Genomic DNA, 22,370 nt, shown 5'->3' with positions numbered 1-22,370 from the left:
AAGATGTCGGCATGGCTGTGTGGTAAAAAGTTGCTTCTCAACCGCATGGTTCTGGGTTCAGTATCATGCGTGACACGTTGGGCAGTGTCTCTTCAATAGCCTCTGGCCGACGCATTAAATATATATATATATATATATATATATATTATATATATATATATATATATATATATATACATACATATATATATATATATATATATATATCTATATATATATATATATATTATATAATATATATATATATATATATATATACACACCACATACATATATGTGTATCAAGAGAGAAAGAGTGGATTCGAACAATCTCTCTCTCTTCTCTCTCTCTCTCTCTCTCTCTTCTCTCTCTCTCTCTCTCTCTCTCTCTCTCTCTCGCCACCCCCGCACAATCGGTAACTTCGTGCCTAAGTTTAAAAAATCAATAATTTTGTTTTTGAAGTAAAGTGTTTCTTTCGATCTACTCGTCTACCTATTTATGTCTACCTATCATCTGTCTGTCTGTCTGTCTGTCCATCTTTTTACCTGTCAATCTACCTGTTCATATTTCAGTTTATTTATTTGTCGGTCCACATTTGTCTGTATCTGTTGAACTCAGAGATAGACAAACAGGGAGGTAGGTGAGTAGATAGATAGATAGATAGATAGATAGATAGATAGATAGATAGATAGATAGATAGATAGATAGATAGATAGATAGATAGATAGATAGATAGATAGATATACATACATATATATATAGTGAAGGCGCGTTGCTCAGTAGTTAGGGCATTCGGCTCACGATTGTAAGGTCGTGAGTTCGATTCCCGGCGACGCGTTGTGTCCTCGAGCAAGACACTTTATTTCACGTTGCTCCAGTCCACTCAGCTGGCAAAAATGAGTTGTACCTGTATTTCATTGGACCAGCCTTGTCACACTCTGTGTCACGCTGAATCTCCCTGAGAACTGTGTTAGGGGTACACGTGTCTGTGGATTGCTCAGTCACTTGCACGTTAATTTCACGAGCAGGCTGTTCCGTTGATCGTATCAGCTGGGACCCTCGTCGTGTAACCGACGGAGTGCTCCTATAATATATATATACATATGTTTATCTTTCATCTAACTGTCTGATTATCAGCCTATCTATTTACTTGTTTGTCGGTCTTTCTGTCTGTATGTCTATCCATTTGGACGTCTATAAATCTTCTTATATTTTAGTCAATCACCTATTGATTTCTCTATCAACTTATCTATTTGTTTATCAGTCTATCTAGTTATCTGTTAATCTATCTATTTATCTATCTATCAATCTGTCTATCAATATGTGACCATCTACCTCTCTATCTCTGTATATCAATCTATTTAGCTGTCGTTCAATATACCTATTTATCGATCTAACGCTCTGAGTTCAAATTCGGCCACATCCACTTCTCCTTTCATCCTTTCGAGTCTCTTAAGTCAATCAAGGTGTCGGTGGCCCAGGGAAATAATAGGAGACACTTGCTCAAGGTGCCGTACAGTGGGACTGAACCCGAAACACGTGGTTACAAAGCGAGTTTCTTAACCACATACCCACACCTGCACCTTGCTGTACTATATATACGGTTACACCTACTATCTGTAGTGTTATCTATCAAGCCCATGCCTGTTGCTAAGGGGATTCTCTGAGTGGCACTGCGCCCTCACTATTAAATGGTGCACCCTCAGATTTACAGTGATACACTTATTTCGGAAGTCCACTTTAGCATTATTGCAAATTAGTGCCCACCCAGAATATTCTGAAGCATCCCCAGGCACCAAAGTCTGGCAACGAGCCTGTCTAGCCCCTTATACGTCTACCTGTTTGCCTTTTTATATGTGTGCCGATCTATTTTTAAGACTGGTAGTGCGTCTATCTGTCTGCTTGTATATTTTTAACTACCTGTCTCTATGTGTCTCGTTGTATGACTGACTAGCTGTTAATCACAAAGTGGGATTCTTGGATACAGGATTTCTTTCATATATATATACGCCATGATAGATCGTTAGCTACTACACGCATTTTTTTCTCTCCTTGTTTCTCTCCTTGTTTTTTTCTGTGTATCTTTCTGTCGAAGAGCGTAGGCTCGAAACGTAAAAGACTTTTTCTATTCCTGAGCGCTATACTAATACATTTGTTTGTTTGTACTCCACCTGCTTTGTCTTTTGTTTATTTTCGTAAACTTTCCCTTTATATATATATGTGTGTGTGTGTGTGTGTGTGTGTGTTTGTGTGTGTGTGTGTGTGTGTACACTCATTCACGGTCACAAACACACATGCACGCATATATATATATATATATATATATTATATATATATATATATATATATATTATGAGGCGCGGCTGTATGATAAGAAGCTTGCTTTCCAACCACATGGTTCAAGGTTGTCTCATTGCGTGGCCCCTTGGGTAAGTGTCCTCTACTATAGCCTTGGGCCGACCAAAGCTTTGTGAGTGGATTAGATAGAAGAAAACTGAAAGAAACCCGTCGTATACATATATCTTTATTTTTATTCTTATATTTCCTAAATTTTTCCCTTTCCAAAATACCTTCTTATATTGAACTCCCTCATATCGTCTCTGATGATGGAATATCTTTTATATCCCTGAAACAGCTGTAAGACTACCCTTCTCTTTCTGAAATTCACATTGCATTGGCTTTGTTGTCTCATTTTTTTTTAACCTATACACACTCACACACGATCCTCACTCATGCTATTATCGAACCGGGAATCTAACTGCTGTCCTTCCGTAGCACTTACATAGCCTTACCTGCCCTTCGGATCTTCTGGATACCAAAACCTCTCATATGTATGTGTGTGTGTGAGTATGTGTATGTATTTATATGTGTTATCTGTTAGTCTCCTCGTCATCACTTGACAACCGATGCTGCTGTGTTTATGTCTCCGTAACATAGCAGTTCGACAAAAGAGTCCGAGAAAATAAGTACTGGGCTTACAAAGAATAAGCCCTAGAGTCGATTTCTTCCACTAAAACCCTTTAAGGCGGTGCTCCAGCATAGCCGCAGTCAAATGACTGAAACAAGTAAAGGAATACATGTGTATGTATGTATGTATGTATGTATGTATGTATGTATGTATGTATGTATGTATGTATATATGTATGTATGTATGTATGTATGTATGTATGTATGTATGTCTTCAATCTATTTTGTCTGAAAAATATATCTGCCTCTCAATCTATCTAACAGCCTATAGTTGTTTATCTGTTGTTTGTCAACTTACTCTTATGTATCTGTCCATTTGTTTACATGCTACTTGCATAGATAGATAGATAGATAGATAGATAGATAGATAGATAGATAGATAGATAGATAGATAGATAGATAGATAGATAGATAGATAGATAGATAGATAGATAGATAGATAGATAGATAGATAGACTGACTTATATATGTATATGAAGAATACAAAATGGGACATGAACGTAAAACATCCAGACAGTTAGGTGATACAAAAAAGGGACAACAAACATCCAGATAGACGATACAAAGAAAACAAGGACGGGTCATTCGGAGTTTTCTTTCCTCAGGCGAGTTCCAGATTATCTTTGCAATTTCGGCTGGTTATACTTAAGATTGTTCCAATCTGGTCAGCCGCAAGAAAAAACTAAGCTAAAAGCTTTAGATTCTTTGGAAGAAAGCAGCGAATGTATACGAAAGCAAGGACGAAAAAAACGGAGAATGTTACACAAATACAAATAACAGGACATAACAACAGGTGTCTTTCGATTAAGGACAAATTAAATTAAGCTGGCATGTGTGAGACTTATATATGGATGGATGAACGAATAGATGGACAGATAGATGGATGTACGGACAAATAGATAGATAGAGACACAGACAGAAAGATAGATAGACAAAGACGGAGAGCTACATACATACATTCATATGTACACACATTACATAACTACATGCTTATATACATACATAGAGATGTTTATGTGCATATAAAGTGCGCGTGTATGTGAATATGCAAGTATATGCGTGTGTTTGGGTGTCATTTTATATGAATAGGCGCAGGAGTGGCTGTGTGGTAGGTAGCTTGTCTACCAACCACATGGTTCCGGGTTCAGTCTCACTGCATGGCACCTTGGGCAAGTGTCTTCTACTATAGCCTCGGGCCGACCAAAGCCTTGTGAGTGGATTTGGTAGACGGAAACTGAAAGAAGCCCGTCGTATATATGTATATGTATGCGTGTGTGTGTTTGTGTGTCTGTGTTTGTCCCCTAGCATTGCTTGACAACCGATGCTGGTGTGTTTATGTCCCCGTAACTTAGCGATTCGGCAAAAGAGACCGATAGAATAAGTACTGGGCTTACAAAAGAATAAGTCCCGGGGTTGAGTTGCTCGATTAAAGGCGGTGCTCCAGCATGGCCGCAGTCAAATGACTGAAACAAGTAAAAGAGTAAAGAGTAAAGAGAGAATGTTTATGTCTCATTCTATCTAAGAATGAAGACAGCTATACTTTATAGTTACCTTCATAGAGACGCCAAGCCTGTAGGCTGAAATTAAATCAACTTATTTCCTACTCCTTATCTCTCGTTTGAATTGGTATGATTGGATAGCCTCTGTCTAAACTAGCAGCACCTTACTCTCCAACCAGCAACTAAGCTTCTAATCATACCCGGAAGAGAACATTTTGAGAAAGCGGGGATATTTAGAAATCAGATCGCTATATCCGATTTCGCGATTCGCTAGAATATTACACTCCTCATCGAAAAGATCTGACCAATCAAGACTTTACCAGGAACCGCCTCCAGCAACAATTTCATCTTTTGGCGTGTTTCTTTCTGAGACTAACCATCACCAAATATTCAGCGCACCTTAAATTCTACGAATAGACGAGACAGCATACAAACAGTACAAGTACGGCGGGCAGCAGCGGACCCAAGCTGACAGCAGTCAAAGCAATGATCAGATGGCGAACGATAGACATTTGAAGACAGCACGACCAGCAGCTAACCACATTTTGACTGCTGCTACAATCACACCAATCCAAGAACAATTATTTCCAAACTCTATCGATGTTTAGTCGTTCGTAGCATTTTTTTTTCTCTTTTCTCTTTTACTTGTTTCAGTCATTTGAATTTGACTGCGGCCATGCTGGAGTACCGCCTTTAGTCGAGCAAATCGACCTCAGGACTTATTCTTAGTAAGCCTAGTACTTATTCTATCGGGTCTCTTTTGCTGAACCGCTAAGTTACGGGGACGTAAATACACCAGCATCGGTTGTCAAGCGATGTTGGGGGACAAACACAGACACACAAACATACACACACACACACACACACACACACACACACCACACACACACACACACACACACACACACACACACATATATATATATATACATATATATATATATATATACATATATACGACGGGCTTCTTTCAGTTTCCATCAACCAGGTCCACTCACAAGGCTTTGGTCTGCCCGAGGCTATAGTAGAAGACACTTGCCCAAGGTGCCACCCAGTGGGACTGAACCCAGAACCATGTGGTTGGTAAGCAAGCTACTTACCACACAGCCACTCCTGCGCCTATCTTGTTTATCAATATCTTGTTTATCAACATTTCTCAACTGATATCAGTATTCCTCTGCATAACAAATGTAGAGAGTTTTAGTTTAGTTTCCTCCAAGAATAGTAGTTACTCGTCTTACATTTAAAATAATATCTAGAAAGTTAGAGATCGTTGGTGGAAGACATTTTGGCAAAGTATACAGTCCCTTGTGAAAGTGCATGGCCTAATGGTCTGGGAATCGAAATGATTGCAAAATTGTCATTTTGATTCCCAGATCGGCAGAGCATTGTGTTCTTGAGCAAAACATTTCATTTCAAGTCGCTCCCGTACACTCACCTGTAAATAGGTAACCCTGCAACGCACTGACGTTTTGGTCAGGGGTGGTTTCATTCGAAAACTACAACAATGCGAGGAAACACGTTGTGACCAACGGGATGTAACAAAATACGATAATCAGGTCGATACAGTGATATAGTGTCTTAGCTTAGTTTCCTCTAGGTGTAGTGGTTACTGCCCTTAGATCTAAAGTAACATCTAGACAGATATCGTTACTTTGGTACTAACCTAACAGTTACATTTAAGTCAAACTCCTTGAATACACCGTATAAAGTTCCGCCTTAAATCTGTCCATGGCACATCAATTTATACTGCGTGGGATTTTCAGGTCATCGGTGGGCTCTCTAGTCGGTTTAACAAATGAGGGTTCGGCATAACACAGATCAACAACGCCCATCAACTTATGGCTCGTGTATTCAGTAGCACTCTCTACCTGTCACGTAACCGATTTCCCTGTCACCAAAGTGTAATAATGTTAGTGCTGGTAACTTGGTTTGCTGAACACTATATTATTATAGTGGTCATGGTTTGTGCAGAGCCAGTCTCAATCTCTCGTCTTTCAAACTTGTATTGGTCAGAAACAAGCACTTCGAGCTCAATAGTTATCGGGATGTAGGAAATATATGGAGTTACCTTTTCCTACATGAGAAGCTAAAGAGCTGAAGGTTCTCATCTGCTCTGAGTCCTTTGGGGTGTCTGTGAGTAACCTTCTTCCGGAGGCAATTCCATGACACTCTAATTAACTAAATAACCAGACGGATGTGTCTACTATGGATCAAAGTAGATCTTAGAACAATAATACCTCCACATGCCTCAAAACCTTGGAAATTCCGAACCAGGGCTTCTGTACTAGATGCTGTTAAAAATCATACCCAAGACATGTCAGGCCACCAGTTCTATACAAATCAGAGCAGTACGGAAGTTCAGTTTCTGAGGGTGTCACGGATGAGCAGGCCATCAAAATAAACCATTTCCACATCATCATAGATACATATGAAGGCATCGAGAAGTGCATCGCCTTCCTTTTTGAACCAGTAGCTAATGCTATTGTATAACAAGGTTCTTGATATTCATCACTATCCTAAAGACCAATTCGTTAAACTTAGTGAAGTGTTTACTGAAATCTACGGCTTTCGGAAGGAAGGTTTCTTGTATTGGTAAACAGCAATTTACTGTATCGAAATGGATAAATCTTCAAGTTGCTTTACTTTCAATGCCAAGAAACCACTTGATAAGAACAACGCTTCCGTTCCATAGATCTAATGGCACCTAGAATGCACTTACTGACTAATATTAATTCGCTGTTAGATGGATTAACTTGCTGGGATTTGCGGATGGAAAAAAAAGTTGTTTTTGTGGCCCTTGAGGGTGATGTTAGGAGGCTATATGGCGAGATGGTCCATTCGGTCTTATATTACTTATAAGATGTCATGTTTCTTCGCTTCGGTGTTCACGGTATTGTATGAAGGCGGCGAGCTGGCAGAAACGTTAGCACGCCGGGCGAAATGCTTAGCGGCATTTCGTCTGCGTTACGTTGTGAGTTCAAATTCCGCCGAGGTCGACTTTGCCTTTCATCCTTTCGGGGTCGATAAATTAAGTACCAGTTACGCACTGGGGTCGATGTAATCGACTTAATACCTATGTCTGTCCTTGTTTGTCCCCTCTGTGTTTAGCCCCTTGTGGGTAATAAAGAAGTAGGTATTGTATGTTAAAGAACTGCTTTTTATGTTTCAGTAATATTGTTTCTATATCGAAATATTACCTCTATTTTCGGGTGAATGAAATCAGATTCAAGGTGTTAAGGGGATGCTTTTGCCTAAGGCGCTACGCAGTGGGACTGAACACGGAATCATGTGGTTGGGAGGCAAGCTTCTTACCACGCAGCTATGCCTGCGCCTATATGTGTGTGTGTGTGTGTGCGCGCGCGCGTGTATATATATATTATATATATATATATATATATATATATATATATATATATATATATATATATATATATATACATATATAAGATATATATATAAGATATATATATATATATATATATTATATATATATAATATATATGTGTATATATAATATATATAATATATATATATATTATCACATTATATATATATATATATATATATATATATATATATAATATATATATATATATATATATATGATTTGTATATATATATATATATATTATATATATATATATATATATATATATATATTATATATATTTCTTTACTACCCACAAGGGGCTAAACACAGAGGGGACAAACAAGGACAGACAAACGGATTAAATCGATTACATCGACCCCAGTGCGTAACTGGTACTTAATTTATCGACCCCGAAAGGATGAAAGGCAAAGTCGACCTCGGCGGAATTTGAACCCAGAACGTAACGGCAGACGAAATACGGCTACGCATTTCGCCCGGCGTGCTAACGTTTCTGCCAGCTCGCCGCCTCATATACATATATCGCTAGCCACTACACATTCTTTAGCTTCTCTCCTTGTTTCTTTATGTGTTCCTTTCTGTGGAAGAGCGTAGGCTCGAAACGTTGAAGACTTTTTCACTTCCCGAGCGTTATACTAATACATATGTTTGTTGTCTACTCCACCTGTCTTCGTCTTTTTTTTGTGTGTGTGAATTTTCCCTATCTCTATATACATATGTGTGTGTGTGTGTATGTGTGTGTGTGTGTGTGTGTATAGATAGAGAGAGAGAGAGAGAGAGAGAGAGAGAGAGAGAGAGAACTGTGCATATACATTTATACATATAACCGTATATACATGTAGAGATTAAAGACTATGAAGATTCACAATATAAGATGAAGTACTCGATAACATAAAATGGAAACAATTTTATTTATTCAGATTATGGCACTCACAGTACTATTCACAATCCTTTCGATTTTCGAAATTATCAAGGGCACCCTGATGTATATGTGTATGTACGCGAGTGCGAGAGTGTGTGTGTGTGTGTGTGTGCGTGTGTGTGTGTGTGCGTGCGTGTGTGTGTGTTTCTTCCAACATGATATTGACTTTTTCAACATTTGGGTTCTTAAAAAACTTTCTTATCTTCATTTTTTTACAAGTATTTTTATTGCAAATTAAGGTAATTTCTCCCAACATTAATTAGTGTAAATATAATCAGTAATTCAACATTATTAATAAAAGATGCGTTGCTAATTAAGAACATGTGTGTGTGTGTGTGTGTGTGTTGTGTGTGTGTGTGTGTGTGCGTGTGTGTGTGTGTGTGCGTGCGTGTGTGTGTGTGTGTGCATGTGTGTGTGTGCATGTGTGTGTGTGTGTGTGTGTGTGCGTGCGTGTGTCGGATTGATATGAAAATTGTCCAGCAGCGGCTAGTGAATGACGCCAGATGCGTTTCGACCTCGTTGGGCCTCGTCAGTGATTGGTATTCACAGCCAGTCGCACACTTAGACGAGATTCGTCGCCTCCGCTCTATAGAGAAACAGTGAAAAATATTCACAGGTAAGGAGGCAGGTATACTTTTGTAAATCAATAAAATATACGTAATAGGAATTAGGTAACTAGGTTTTGTATCATATGAATCCAAAGCATTTGTGAAACAAAGAAATTAACATAACTGAATCTGATATTGATCAATAGTTCTGCCAGTTATTTTTCTCATTCACCCACACAAACACATACAAACATTCACGTGTTCTTGCATATATACAAAAGAGCCTTGTCACTTCGATAGTGTCACTTTGAATTCCGTAAAGTGTCACTGCGAATTTCGTAAAAAAGAACTTAAATCTTAAAGAAAAAAATGTTCAAATACATACGCATACATATACAAACACGTGCATACACGCACACACATACACACACACATATATATATATACATACAGACAGACAGACAAGCATACATACATACGTACGTACGTACGTACATACATACATACATACATACATACATACATACATACATACATACATACATACATACATACATACAAACACACACACATACATACATACATACATACACATACATACATACATACATACATACATACATACATACATACATACATACATACATACATACATACACACACATACATACATACACACACATACATACATACATGGATCTAGTCTTTCGATTTCGCAAAATGAGCCCCGCCCTTAATTTTGCTCAAATTGCTTTCAATTTTGTTGTATCGATGCAACTCTGAATTTTGATTGCGATCAACCAATTAATTTGTCTCGTAATTTAAAGTATTTGATGTTATTTGGCATTAAAGTTGGGAAATTTGGATAATTTTAGCCAATCAACTGACAGTGTGCTATTAGCAGCTTGTTACCATGACAACCACACGCTGCGTCGTGATTCACTGTTGTCTATGTTGATTTTTCGCTCTTAATTCTTCACACCACAAGATTCTTTTCTCCCGTGTGTTTTGTTTTAATTTTTCTGTGCTTCTGTGTGTTAGTATTTTTTGTGCCTCTTTCTATGTGTTAGTATTTTTCTGTGCTTTTTTCTGTGTTAGTATTTTAAATACCAAGTTGGCCCCCGACTTGGTTGGCTATTTACACCTGTTTATATTGAGCACAAACTTGCACGAAGTACAGATGTTAATACGCATCTCAGGAAAAACAGCCTTCTTATATTCAGCAAGCTTGGTGGCACCCTGGTGTTACATATCATTGTGGCAAACGTAAAACCACCTATAATTGCAGCGTGGAAGGTGTTTGTAAGCCATTTAAGAAACACACAAAAGCTGTTCGATTCACTTCAACATTTAAGTTTAATTTGGCAAAATATTTTCGTTGCTTTAAGACCGCGACCTGTTCACTGACAAAAATCCGTGCTGCATCTGAGAAAGTAACAGTTAGTTCGTTATATATATGTACGTATGTATGTGTGTATGTATGTATGCACGCATGTATGCATGCATGTATGTATGTACGTACGTACGCATGTGTGTATGTATGTATGTATGTATGTATGTATGTATGTATGTATGTATGTATGTATGTATGTATGTATGTATGTATTATGTACGTATGTATGTGTGTATATGCACGCACACACACACACTATAAACTTAAAGCTATAAGCCTGTAGTGATGGATAGGTGTGGACTGACCACTCATTACAACAATATCAAATTTCAACCTCCCCCGCCGAATTGTATTGTTATATATAATTGTATTGTTATATATATTAATTACTACGGTAACCCACGACTTGACTGGTTATCCACGCCGGTTATATCGAACATAAACTTACACGAAGTATAAGTGGGTGTGTGCATGTGTATTGTTTTATATACTTTCGGGGTACATTAATATATTTCTATATTTGGTAATATAGAGAGTCAAGACTATTGAAAAGGTTGCAAGACGCAACGAAAATTTTAGAAAATAAAAATAAGAAATAAGTGGAAATTTTACCGGTGAGTGTGTTAAATAATAAGGCACTAAAAGAGACTGACTCTCCGCAGACACAACAGAATATGCTTCAACACACGAACTCATATAAAGAATTTTGCAAACCAAATCCAAAAACCAAATATATTTGGTAAGTTTTCTGGTAAGCTGGTAGCACTTATAACTGTTTAGTTCCATATGTTAAATACTAAGGTTGTTCTCAATTTAGTTGGTTATCCGTGCCAGGTATATCGAGCACAGACTTACATAAAGTACAGTTGTGTGTGTGTGTGTGTGTGTGTGTGTGTGTGTGAAGACATGGATAAGATGGAATTGTGTGACAATCATGCATTTCTTAAATGAGGAAGAACAAACACTCCATCGCGATTCTTCCACGTTTTTTTTTTAAATTCTTTAACTTTAATGTCACGACAACGAAGCTTCTAAGGAATCAAACTTTCACAAAATCCAACGTCCAAAGTACATGTGGTGTATGCAGAAACAATATATATACATATATATATTGTTCATGGTAGAAAATATTTATGAGTTGTTAAAAATAGTTTTCTTTGTCGTGTGTGTGTGAAAATCAAACAAACCCAAGAGTAACCTCTCCTCTTCACTTTTCTCTTCTTCGATCCAAAGCAATTTTTTCCCCACCCAGCAAGAAATTAAGCTTGGAAACAAGTGTGTGTGTGTTGTGTGTGTGTGTGTGTGTGTGTGTGTGAAGACATGGATAAGATGGAATTGTGTGACAATCATGCATTTCTTAAATGAGGAAGAACAAACACTCCATCGCGATTCTTCCACGTTTTTTTTTTAAATTCTTTAACTTTAATTGTCACGACAACGAAGCTTCTAAGGAATCAAACTTTCACAAAATCCAACGTCCAAAGTACATGTGGTGTATGCAGAAACAATATATATACATATATATATTGTTCATGGTAGAAAATTTATGAGTTGTTAAAATATAGTTTTCTTTGTCGTGTGTGTGTGAAAATCAAACAAACCCAAGAGTAACCTCTCCTCTTCACTTTTCTCTTCTTCGATCCAAAGCATTTTTTTCCCCACCCAGCAAGAAATTAAGCTTGGAAACAAGTGTGTGTGTGTTGTGTGTGTGTGTGTGTGTGTGTGTGTGAAGACATGGATAAGATGGAATTGTGTGACAATCATGCATTTCTTAAATGAGGAAGAACAAACACTCCATCGCGATTCTTCCACGTTTTTTTTTTAAATTCTTTAACTTTAATTGTCACGACAACGAAGCTTCTAAGGAATCAAACTTTCACAAAATCCAACGTCCAAAGTACATGTGGTGTATGCAGAAACAATATATATACATATATATATTGTTCATGGTAGAAAATATTTATGAGTTGTTAAAATATAGTTTTCTTTGTCGTGTGTGTGTGAAAATCAAACAAACCCAAGAGTAACCTCTCCTCTTCACTTTTCTCTTCTTCGATCCAAAGCAATTTTTTCCCCACCCAGCAAGAAATTAAGCTTGGAAACAAGTGTGTGTGTGTGTGTGTGTGTGTGTGTGGTGTGTGTGTGTGTGTGTGTGTCTGTGTGTCTGTGTCTGTGTCTGTGTGTGTGAGTGTATGTGAGTGTGTGTGTGTGTGTGTGTATGTGTGTGTGTGTGTATGCGCGTGCGGGTGTGTGTGTGTTTCTTCCAACATAATATTGACTTTTTCAACATTTGGGTTCTTAAAAACTTTCTTATTACCTTCATTTTTTTTACAAGTATTTTTATTGCAAATTAAGGTAATTTCTCCCAACATTAATTAGTGTAAATATAATCAGTAATTCGACATTAATAATAAAAGGTGCGTTGCGAATTAAGAACATTTCGCAAAAACATATAAGACACCTCACTTTCCAGTTGGCCCCCTTCGCAATCCCCACACAAGCCAGATTACTGACAATCCCAAAGCATGTGCAGAATCATTACTGAATGCTATGCAAGCATCTTTACTGTCGAAGGTCAAAATGCTCCATCTCCATCACCTCTGACACCAAACTCTATAACTACTATGAAATTTACACCAGCAATGCTACAATGCCACCTTAAGAATAAACGTAACTATGCCTCTCCTGGTCTCGATGGTGTTACATACCTACTTCTCAAACGCGGTGGGTACTTTCTTCTAAACCAACTTTCACTATTCTTTCAATTCTGTCTTGACAATGGTGTTACTCCAGAGCTGTGTAAAATTACCAGTGTTATTCCTCTGTTCAAAAAAGGTGACCGCACATCGCCTATCAACTATCGCCCCATTAGTCTTACTTGCTGCATCGCCAAACTGATGGAATACTGTGTCAGAGAAACCCTCTGGAACTTCTGGAAGTCTCACAGCCTCATCCAGCCGTCACAATTTGGATTTATTCCTAACTCCAGCTTCTGTAATCAATTCATCGAGTTTCTTGGACATTACCCGAATCACTGATGGCGGATCCTGGGAGGATGTTGTTTACCTGGACTTTGCTAAGGCTTTTAATTCGGTGCCACACAAAAGCCTTATGGTGAAACTCTCTGCAATGAGTGTAAGAGATTATCTCTATAACTGATTGAAGTCCATTATCGGCCGAAAAGAGGTTGTCACAGTTCTAGGACAGCACTCTTCGCCCTATGAGATGACATCTGGTATACCACAGAGATCTGTTCTTGGCCCCCTTTTATTTGTTGCATATGTTAATGACATAGATGCCAACTTAAAGAATGCCAGAGTGCTGAAATATGTAGATGACATCAAGCTGAAACTCGAAATAAAGAGGACAGATCCTGAACAATATAGATCTTTATTGCAATCGGACCTGGACACGATGCAGCAATGGATCATGGACTGGCAACTCAAGCTGGCTGTGGACTAATGTACCACCATGCATTTTGGGAGGAAAAACCCAGCGTCTACTTACTCCCTCTACAACATTAATCTCAAAAAGTCTTCTTGTGAACGTGACCTGGGCATTATTGTCGACAGCGATTTGCGTTGGACAAAACACGTGGCTAAAATTGCAAAGAAGGCTGAGGGTGTCTTAGCATCACTTACCAAGTCCTTTGTGGGCCGCTCTCTGGCTATCTATCTGATGCTTTATATAGCTACGGTGCGGCCTCACCTGGAATTTGCATCACCGGTCTGGAACCCCTATCTTGTCCAGGATATTAATCGTCTGGAAACCGTTCAGCGACGTACAACCAAGAGAATACCCCCCATCAGGATGAAGGTGCACATACATACATACATACATACATACATACATACATACATACATACATACATACATACATATATACATACATACATACATACATACATCGTACAAAATATGGATTCAGAGAATTATAAGGGATCGTGCGAATTTGTGCGTATAACATTTGCATAGAACAATAGATTGATACTACATGTAAAGGGATAGGAAACGGATATAATCATGAACGCCATATGGAAGAGTAACTCTATCGTCACCTATCACACCTCTTGACTTTATACATTTATATGTGTATGCATATATATATACAATATACATATATGAATGCATGCACGCACGCACGCACGTACGTACGTATGTATGTATGTATGTATGTATGTATGTATGTATGTATGTATGTATGTATGTATATATTGTTGGCTCCATAACAATTTAGAAACTTTGAGCGAACTGAAATAATGTCAGCTCCAATAGTATTTCATGCTTAGTCATTTCAAAGTATGGAGCCGTGGATTCTGTGTTGCTCAATCAAAGGGGTTTTGTGGTTGAATGAAAATTCGAGAATGTATCGATAGTATTTGTCGATAGATGGGCGGGGGGAGAGATGTGTATGATTAGAATGAGGAGATAGGTCATAATAGCCACTACACACACTTTTTTTCCCTCCTTGTTTCTCTCCGTGTTCCTTTCTGTGGAAGAGCGTAGGCTCGAAACGTTAAAGACTTTTTCAATTCCCGAGCGTTATACTAATACATCTGTTTGTTTTCTACAATACCTGTCTTCACCTTTTGGGGTTTGTTTTTTTTTTGTGAATTCTCCCTATATATATATAATATATATATATAATTATATAATATATATATATATATATATATATAATATATAATATATATATATATTATATATATATATATATATATATATATATATATATATATATATATATATATATATTATATATATATATATATATATATATATATATATATAGGAGATAGGGGTACGTTACGCCGCAATAATCGAGATTAAACAGCCGAAATTGCTAAGATGATCCGGTTCCCGACTGAAGATTAGAGGCTTCGTTTTCTTGTGTCGTCTCTTTGTGTGTTTTTGTGTCGTCTCTTTGTGTGTTTTTGCGTTCTTGTCCCACTTTGTAATTTATAATTTATATTTAATTTCTGTACATATATATATATATATATATATATATATATACACACACAACACACACACACACATCTTTACGCTTGCTCTTACATCTGTAGCAAATGTGTAGCAATCACTAACAGAATCACAGTATACAGAAATTCACAAGGGAGGTAACTTATGTATGGTTAGTACAAAATGAATGATTCTCTTTTTACCTTCGTAGTAAATGGTGGTGTTTATGCAATTATCGCCTTAGCCATAAAACATTTTTATTAGGCGACACGAATTTTTTTTTTCTGTCTCCCTTGCTATGTGGGGGTGGAAGCTCTTCTACTAGGATTTTTGTCATTCTTTATCTGAGTGTGTTTATTTAAGCATGTTGTGTTCATTTAAGCACGAAACTTCGTGTCATTGACATGCATTGAATACGATCGGTAACATACATTTACATAAAAGGAAAACGATAATCGTATATACACGTAATACACAAATAACATATAAAAGTATGTGGTAAAAGTGAAGGTGAAGGTGAAGCGAAAGGTTGCAAAACAATTAGTAAAAACTGAAGTAGTGAAAAACAGATAAACTATGCCGAATATTTATAACAAGAAAGCCATCCATGAATACTTTGGATGGAAAAGAATTCAGTTTATATACACTCATAAATTCAGACACGTGCTCGCGCGCACACTCACACTGACAGAGACACAAACCCACACACACAGTGTCACCCCTTCTCTCTCTCACACTCATGCGCGCAAATATATGTGTGTGTTTCTGTATGTGTGTGTGTGTCTGTGTGTGTGTGTCTGTGTCTTTGTGTTTGTGCATGTGTATATATATATATATATATATATATATACAAAATGAGACAAGAACGCAAAACATCCAGACAGTTAGGTGATACAAAAAAGGGACAACAAAACATCCAGATACAAAGAAAACATGGACGGATCATTCGGAGTTTTCTTTACTCAGTCGAGTTCCAGATTATTTTTGCAATTTCGGCTGGTTATACTCGAGATTGCTGCAATCTGGCCAGCCCCAAGGAAAAACTAAGCTAAGAGCATTAGATTTCTTGGAACAAAGCAGCGAATGTATACAAAAGCAAGGACGAAAAAAAAACGGACAATGTTACACAAATACAATAGAAATAATAACAGGACATAACAACAGGTGTCTTTCGACTAAGGATGAATTAAATTAAGCTGGCGTATGTGAAAATGAAGCCTTACGGCAGGGATACAAGATTTCACAAACAGAAGGAAGAATATCGATGTTGCACGGACAACGGCCAGACCTTGGCCGAACGCCCGTCACGTGGGAAAAGAAGACAGTGAGGTAGAGGGACAGAAGAAGTAAGGAGGGGCGAGAAAAAATGGCAGGGACAGAGTGAAGTGAAAAGTGGAGGGAAAGTGTACGAGTAGGCGAAGAAATGTGAGAGAGGGGGAACGAAAGAACGAAGAGTGGAGTGAACGAATAAGCGTGAAAGGGCCGATAGACAGAAATAGGATCGTACAAGATTTAGAAAAATGTATACTTACATATAAGAGACCAAAGTGTACGTACGCCGCTATATATATATACATACAAAATGGGACCAGAACGCAAAACATCCAGACAGTTAGGAGATACAAAAAAGAGACAACAAAACATCCGCGCAGGTTCCTTCTATGAAGTTTCATTCATAAGACACGTGTTGACACCATGCTGTAGTAGAAGACGCTTACCCAGGATACTAGGCAGTGGGATCGAATCTGAAACGCCATGATTGCGAAGGGCACTTTCATACATACATACATACATACATACATACATACATACATACATACATACATACATACATACATACATACATACATACATGGTGGCTGCCCTCCTCGTTATCGAGTATGGCCATTGCACGAAGCTTAATCAATGTTGTTATCGTGCAATGCCAGTGCAAGAAGATTTTTTTTTAAGTAAGGAAAGGCTGTGCACTGAGTCAATCCCACTCACTAAGCAACAGCAGCCATAATCCGAAAAGAAGAACAAGTCAACATCATCGGTAACCACTGAGCCGCAGTTTTATGTCGGAGTTATCCCAGTTACCTGAGTTACCTTCTCCTAGAAGGATGTCCTAACAAAAGCTAGGAGTCCTTCCCTCCCAATGGTTTAACCGCGCGATCGGGTACCCAGTCCGATTATTTCTATGTCCCCGCACCTACATACATACATACATACATACATACATACATACATACATACATACATACATACATACATACATACATACATACATTTTGGGTCGTCTATTAAATTCCTTCGATTTGAGGAGGGACGGGTCCCATTTATTTTAATCGTTAGTTTTTCATAAGCAATTTTAACAAATGAGCCAGTAAATGGTGAAGGGTGTGAGAAGGCCTTTCCAAGGGTGCGACGAAGAAGCAAATTGTATACTTTATTAAGTTTCCAATAAGCATTAAAACTTTATCATTTCCGTAGTATATAATCTCCTTCAAGCATACATACATACATACATACATACATACATACATACATACATACATACATACATGGGCGCACGGACGGATGAATGAAAGGATGGATAATGGATGGATGGGTGGGTGAATAGATAGATAGATAGATAGATAGATAGATAGATAGATAGATAGATAGATAGATAGATAGATAGATAGATAGATAGATTGATGTGTAGGTAGATAGATAGATAGATAAATAGATAGATAGATAGATAGATAGATAGATAGATAGATAGATAGATAGATAGATAGATAGATAGATAGATAGATAGATGATAGATAGATAGATAGATAGATAGATAGATAGATAGATAGATGGGTAGGTAGGTAGGTAGACAGACAGACGGACAGACGGATAGATAGATAGATAGATAGATAGATAGATAGATAGATAGATAGATAGATAGATAGATAGATAGATAGATAGATAGATAGATAGATTGATGGATGTGTAGGTAGGTAGGTAGGTAGGTAGGTAGGTAGGTAGGTTGATAGGTAGGTAGGTTGAGCTGGCAGAAACGTTAGCACACCGGGCGAAATGCTTAGCCGTATTTCGTCTGCAGCTACGTTCTGAGTTCAAATTCCGCCGAGGTCGATTTTACCTTTCATCCATTCGGGGTCGATAAATTAAGTGCCAGTTACGCACTGGGGTCGATGGAATCGACTTAATCAATTTGTCTGTCCTTGTTTGTCCCTTCTGTGTGTAGCCCCTTATGGGCAGTAAAGAAATAGGTAGGTTGATAGATCTCCAACTTAACGTGGAGTATATTCTATATATCGTTGACAGGTGATTTGAATGTTATGTCACTGCTGGATATGTCCCATAGCAAGGCGACGTCACGTGATGTGGCAGTTCCGGCGACCGTAACAGCTGTTTCTCGTGTGTCAACGATATAATTACGAGTGCCTTCACGCACCACAAGTCCTTGTGAGAGATCCTCTCAGCGTAAATAACGCAGTATTCTATGTTCCAACTCAACCTTCACATTAAGCTGGAGAACAAAATTACTCGTTAATTATTCATTGCTTCTGATAGGTGTAACGCAGACACAGAGCTGAGTATAGGAACAGTGCCGTCTTAAAGCATGGGCCCACTGGGGAACCAGCCGGAGTGGGGGAGGCACATTTCCAATCTATGTTTCTACGACTTGCTGTCGATAAATCGATGAATATATAGTATAGGACCCAGTGCACTGATTTGCTCGGGGGCCAGTAATGTTTCTACGGTAGCTCTAAATGCGACCCCCTCCCCTTCCTTGTTCCATACACAACTTAGCAAAATATTTATGTCACTCTTCCTGTAACCAGCTGTTAAGTCTTTCGAACATCTCTCCCTGACTTCCTGGTTTCTATTTCTCTTTTCACTTTTCAAGTCAGGAAGTGGTCAACATTCCGTATTGTAATGTATTGCGCAGTGAACTTAACCTGTTGCTTTTCTGGCAGTTTCTACTCGTCAAATGACTTAGATGTAGGTTACCCTAACTGTATAGCATTCGTCTAAAGTGGTAGTTTCTTATCTTTTCTACTCTTTTGTTTAATTTCCGTATTCCCTACAAAAGTAATATCACATATAATTATAAAAGGTAATTTTTTGGTAATTGTTTTTTAATTGAACTGCATATAGTGCGGTAATAATAAAGTTTTTAATGTGCTTATTGGAGAGTTATTCTTAAGAGTAAGTCAATAATTTTAATCTGAAAAGCAAGTTTGATAAAGTTTACACTATCTTTCTTCGTCGCATCCCTGGGAAGGCCCTCTCACATCCTTATGCTGAGCAAGAACCATGAGTTTGGAACCCTCTGTCTATTGAACTACTGTAAGAATCTAGCTTGACCCTGCCTGAGATTTGAAACCAAATCCATTTGCTTCTTGCTTGTCAAATCGAGCGGGAAATCCTCTCAACACCAGACGATTGATGAGGAAACACTCGACCCCCTAGGACCTGTGCTGGCCAAGGAAACGTCAGTCCCTCTATTCACTTCGAAGGTTGTGAATCTATGGAATTTGTGGAACAAAAATCTACAAAGCCATTCTGCTACTGACGCGAATATATTTGTAGGGGAGGCAATCCCTGTCTAGACAAGGGAGGTAAATTTGTCGTTTCTGTGTTCCTGATGATCTTTTTTGTAAACAATAATTTCAAGGCCATAAAATTGAAGGTGAAGAAGAATAGTTATTTGCGTTGACCTGAATATTTTACTGCTTATTTATTTTACAATCCTGTAGGTATTATAAATTAACAAAGTCCTTTTGACATGATTTTAATCCAAAGCGCAGAACTTAAAGGGACGTAACTAATACCGTCTTCTCGACTCGCATCTTCCGTCTTTATAAATTAGAATTTCGAAAAATAATAATAAATATATTGAATTTTTTTTTATTATTTGTCTTTAATGATAAGCGATAAGTACATATTTGCAATTCCTAATTGCTTTGTACAGGTATGAAAGAAAATGTAAATTAGTATATCAAAAAAAAGAATGTGGAGTTGCGTATTTTTACAATAGAATAAATCGAGGATCTTTAATGAATAAATGAAATTTATGTAAAACTCATTTAAAGATTAAAAGTATTGATTTAGAATTAGCTTCACATTTTTTTGCTTGCGTTAATATCAACAGTAAAGTATTTTGAGAAAAATCATATATTACGTTATAAGTATGCGGAGAGGTTAAAGGTAAAACTAGTTATTACTTCCGGGTCACCATAGTTCACATGACCATTGAATCTTATATTGTTATATAGTCGATAGTGTTATTTACGTTAGAGTTATGGTATTTTCGTTGGTTCGTTAATGCTGTACATGTCTGTTTAAACATCGATACAGACGTAAACATTCAGACACATCGTTTAATTAGTTTTAAAAAGCAAAACAAACTACCACGACTCATTATAAATTGAAGAATTGCGTGAAATTAAGTAAACATGGCGAGCTTACGTGGACAAGAAATTGTCAGTGTTATATCAAACATTGAAGATTTAGAGAAAGGTAATTTATTTCAGTATTTTAACTCGTTTCAATTTGGCTTGACTCTTAAACTTCATTTACTATCAGTCTGCGTCTTTTTTTATGCTTGTCTACTGTACTGAATTCTGCTTATATATATACATATATACCATGATTATTACTGTATCTAATTATCTAGTTTTTTATTTGTTTAGATAGGTATTTTACATATATATATATATTGACTTTTAATTAACCAGGAATGAAAGACTCTACGAAAATGAAATGGCGTATTTATTTCTTCTCAATGACTGACTCTAAAAAAGGGAGTTAAAGGAAAGGAAATCTTATGTTCTGCTTTTAATTGCTATCATTTATGGGTGGGTGTACACCTGTCACCCTTGTTCTCATTTTCTTGTCCTTATATTTATTTATCAAGTTATCTTGCTAATTATCTATTATAATTAATATTTTGAGATTACTCACACCAAAATATTATCAGTTAGAGATCAGAAAACTCTGTATTTATAGAAATTATCAATAGAAATAACATTAACAACGATAATAATCATTAGTGATAGAAATTATGACCTTCCTTTATATCGTTGTTCATATTTTGGTGTTCCTTATATATTCCTTATTGTTAATAATAATAATATATCTTATTGCTCATTTCGCCCTTTTGCTCAGTATATATCCCCACCGTGTCTCTTTTTCGACCTTGTACTGTCTGTCCCGCATTGTCTTGAGACTTTGTGGCCCATAGAAATCATAAATATTCTTGGTCGTACTGAAAATGTCATCGCTATATTTTGTTATTTTCTGAATTCAGAACCCTCTTGGAATCGACACAGTAAGAAATGGTTAATCCACACTGTACTTTTTCCCTCAAAAATTCGACGGAGTTTTCCAATAGCTGTCCTTCGAGGCTTACTTAGCCAACAAATTTTCTACAAGTACTATTTAAGAAGAGTGGTCCCGGTGCGCGCACTCGCGTACTCGCGCTAGCTAGTCGTGACTAGTCGATCCTTACTTCGTGTTTCTTCCTCAATCAGTGCTCTTATCCTACTACTACATAGTATCACACATCTTTTAGTCTACTTTTTACATAACATGAGAAACTTGTTGTTCAGGCTCAAGTTGACCCTGTTCCTGTAGGTCTGCAATTGAAAATATTCTAGCTCTGACCAAACCACCCTTTTTTTCAGAAATTGTGTATCTGGAATTACATTACCCAACATGTCCTTTAAC

At 37.3% G+C, this 22,370-nt stretch overlaps 1 protein-coding gene across 2 annotated transcripts in view; it reads left to right on the top strand.

Annotated features, from left to right (window-relative positions):
• The window catches only part of LOC115209314 (V-type proton ATPase subunit H), a 62,908-nt gene that overhangs the window by 404 nt on the left and 40,134 nt on the right, over positions 1 to 22,370 (top strand). Inside the window, exon 1 of one of the 2 annotated variants that reach the window (XM_029777656.2) lies at positions 20,870 to 21,161. The exons of the other annotated variant lie outside the window; for it this stretch is intronic. Coding sequence (XP_029633516.1) covers positions 21,098 to 21,161 — 64 coding nt within the window. The 5' untranslated portion in view covers positions 20,870 to 21,097. Of the gene's footprint in view, positions 1 to 20,869; positions 21,162 to 22,370 lie in introns of those variants that run through there. 2 annotated transcript variants of the gene reach the window in all.

Source organism: Octopus sinensis, linkage group LG3, assembly GCF_006345805.1.
Source record: "Octopus sinensis linkage group LG3, ASM634580v1, whole genome shotgun sequence".
NCBI classification, from domain to species: Eukaryota; Metazoa; Mollusca; class Cephalopoda; order Octopoda; family Octopodidae; genus Octopus; species Octopus sinensis.
This window is presented reverse-complemented; position numbering and strand designations above follow the sequence as displayed.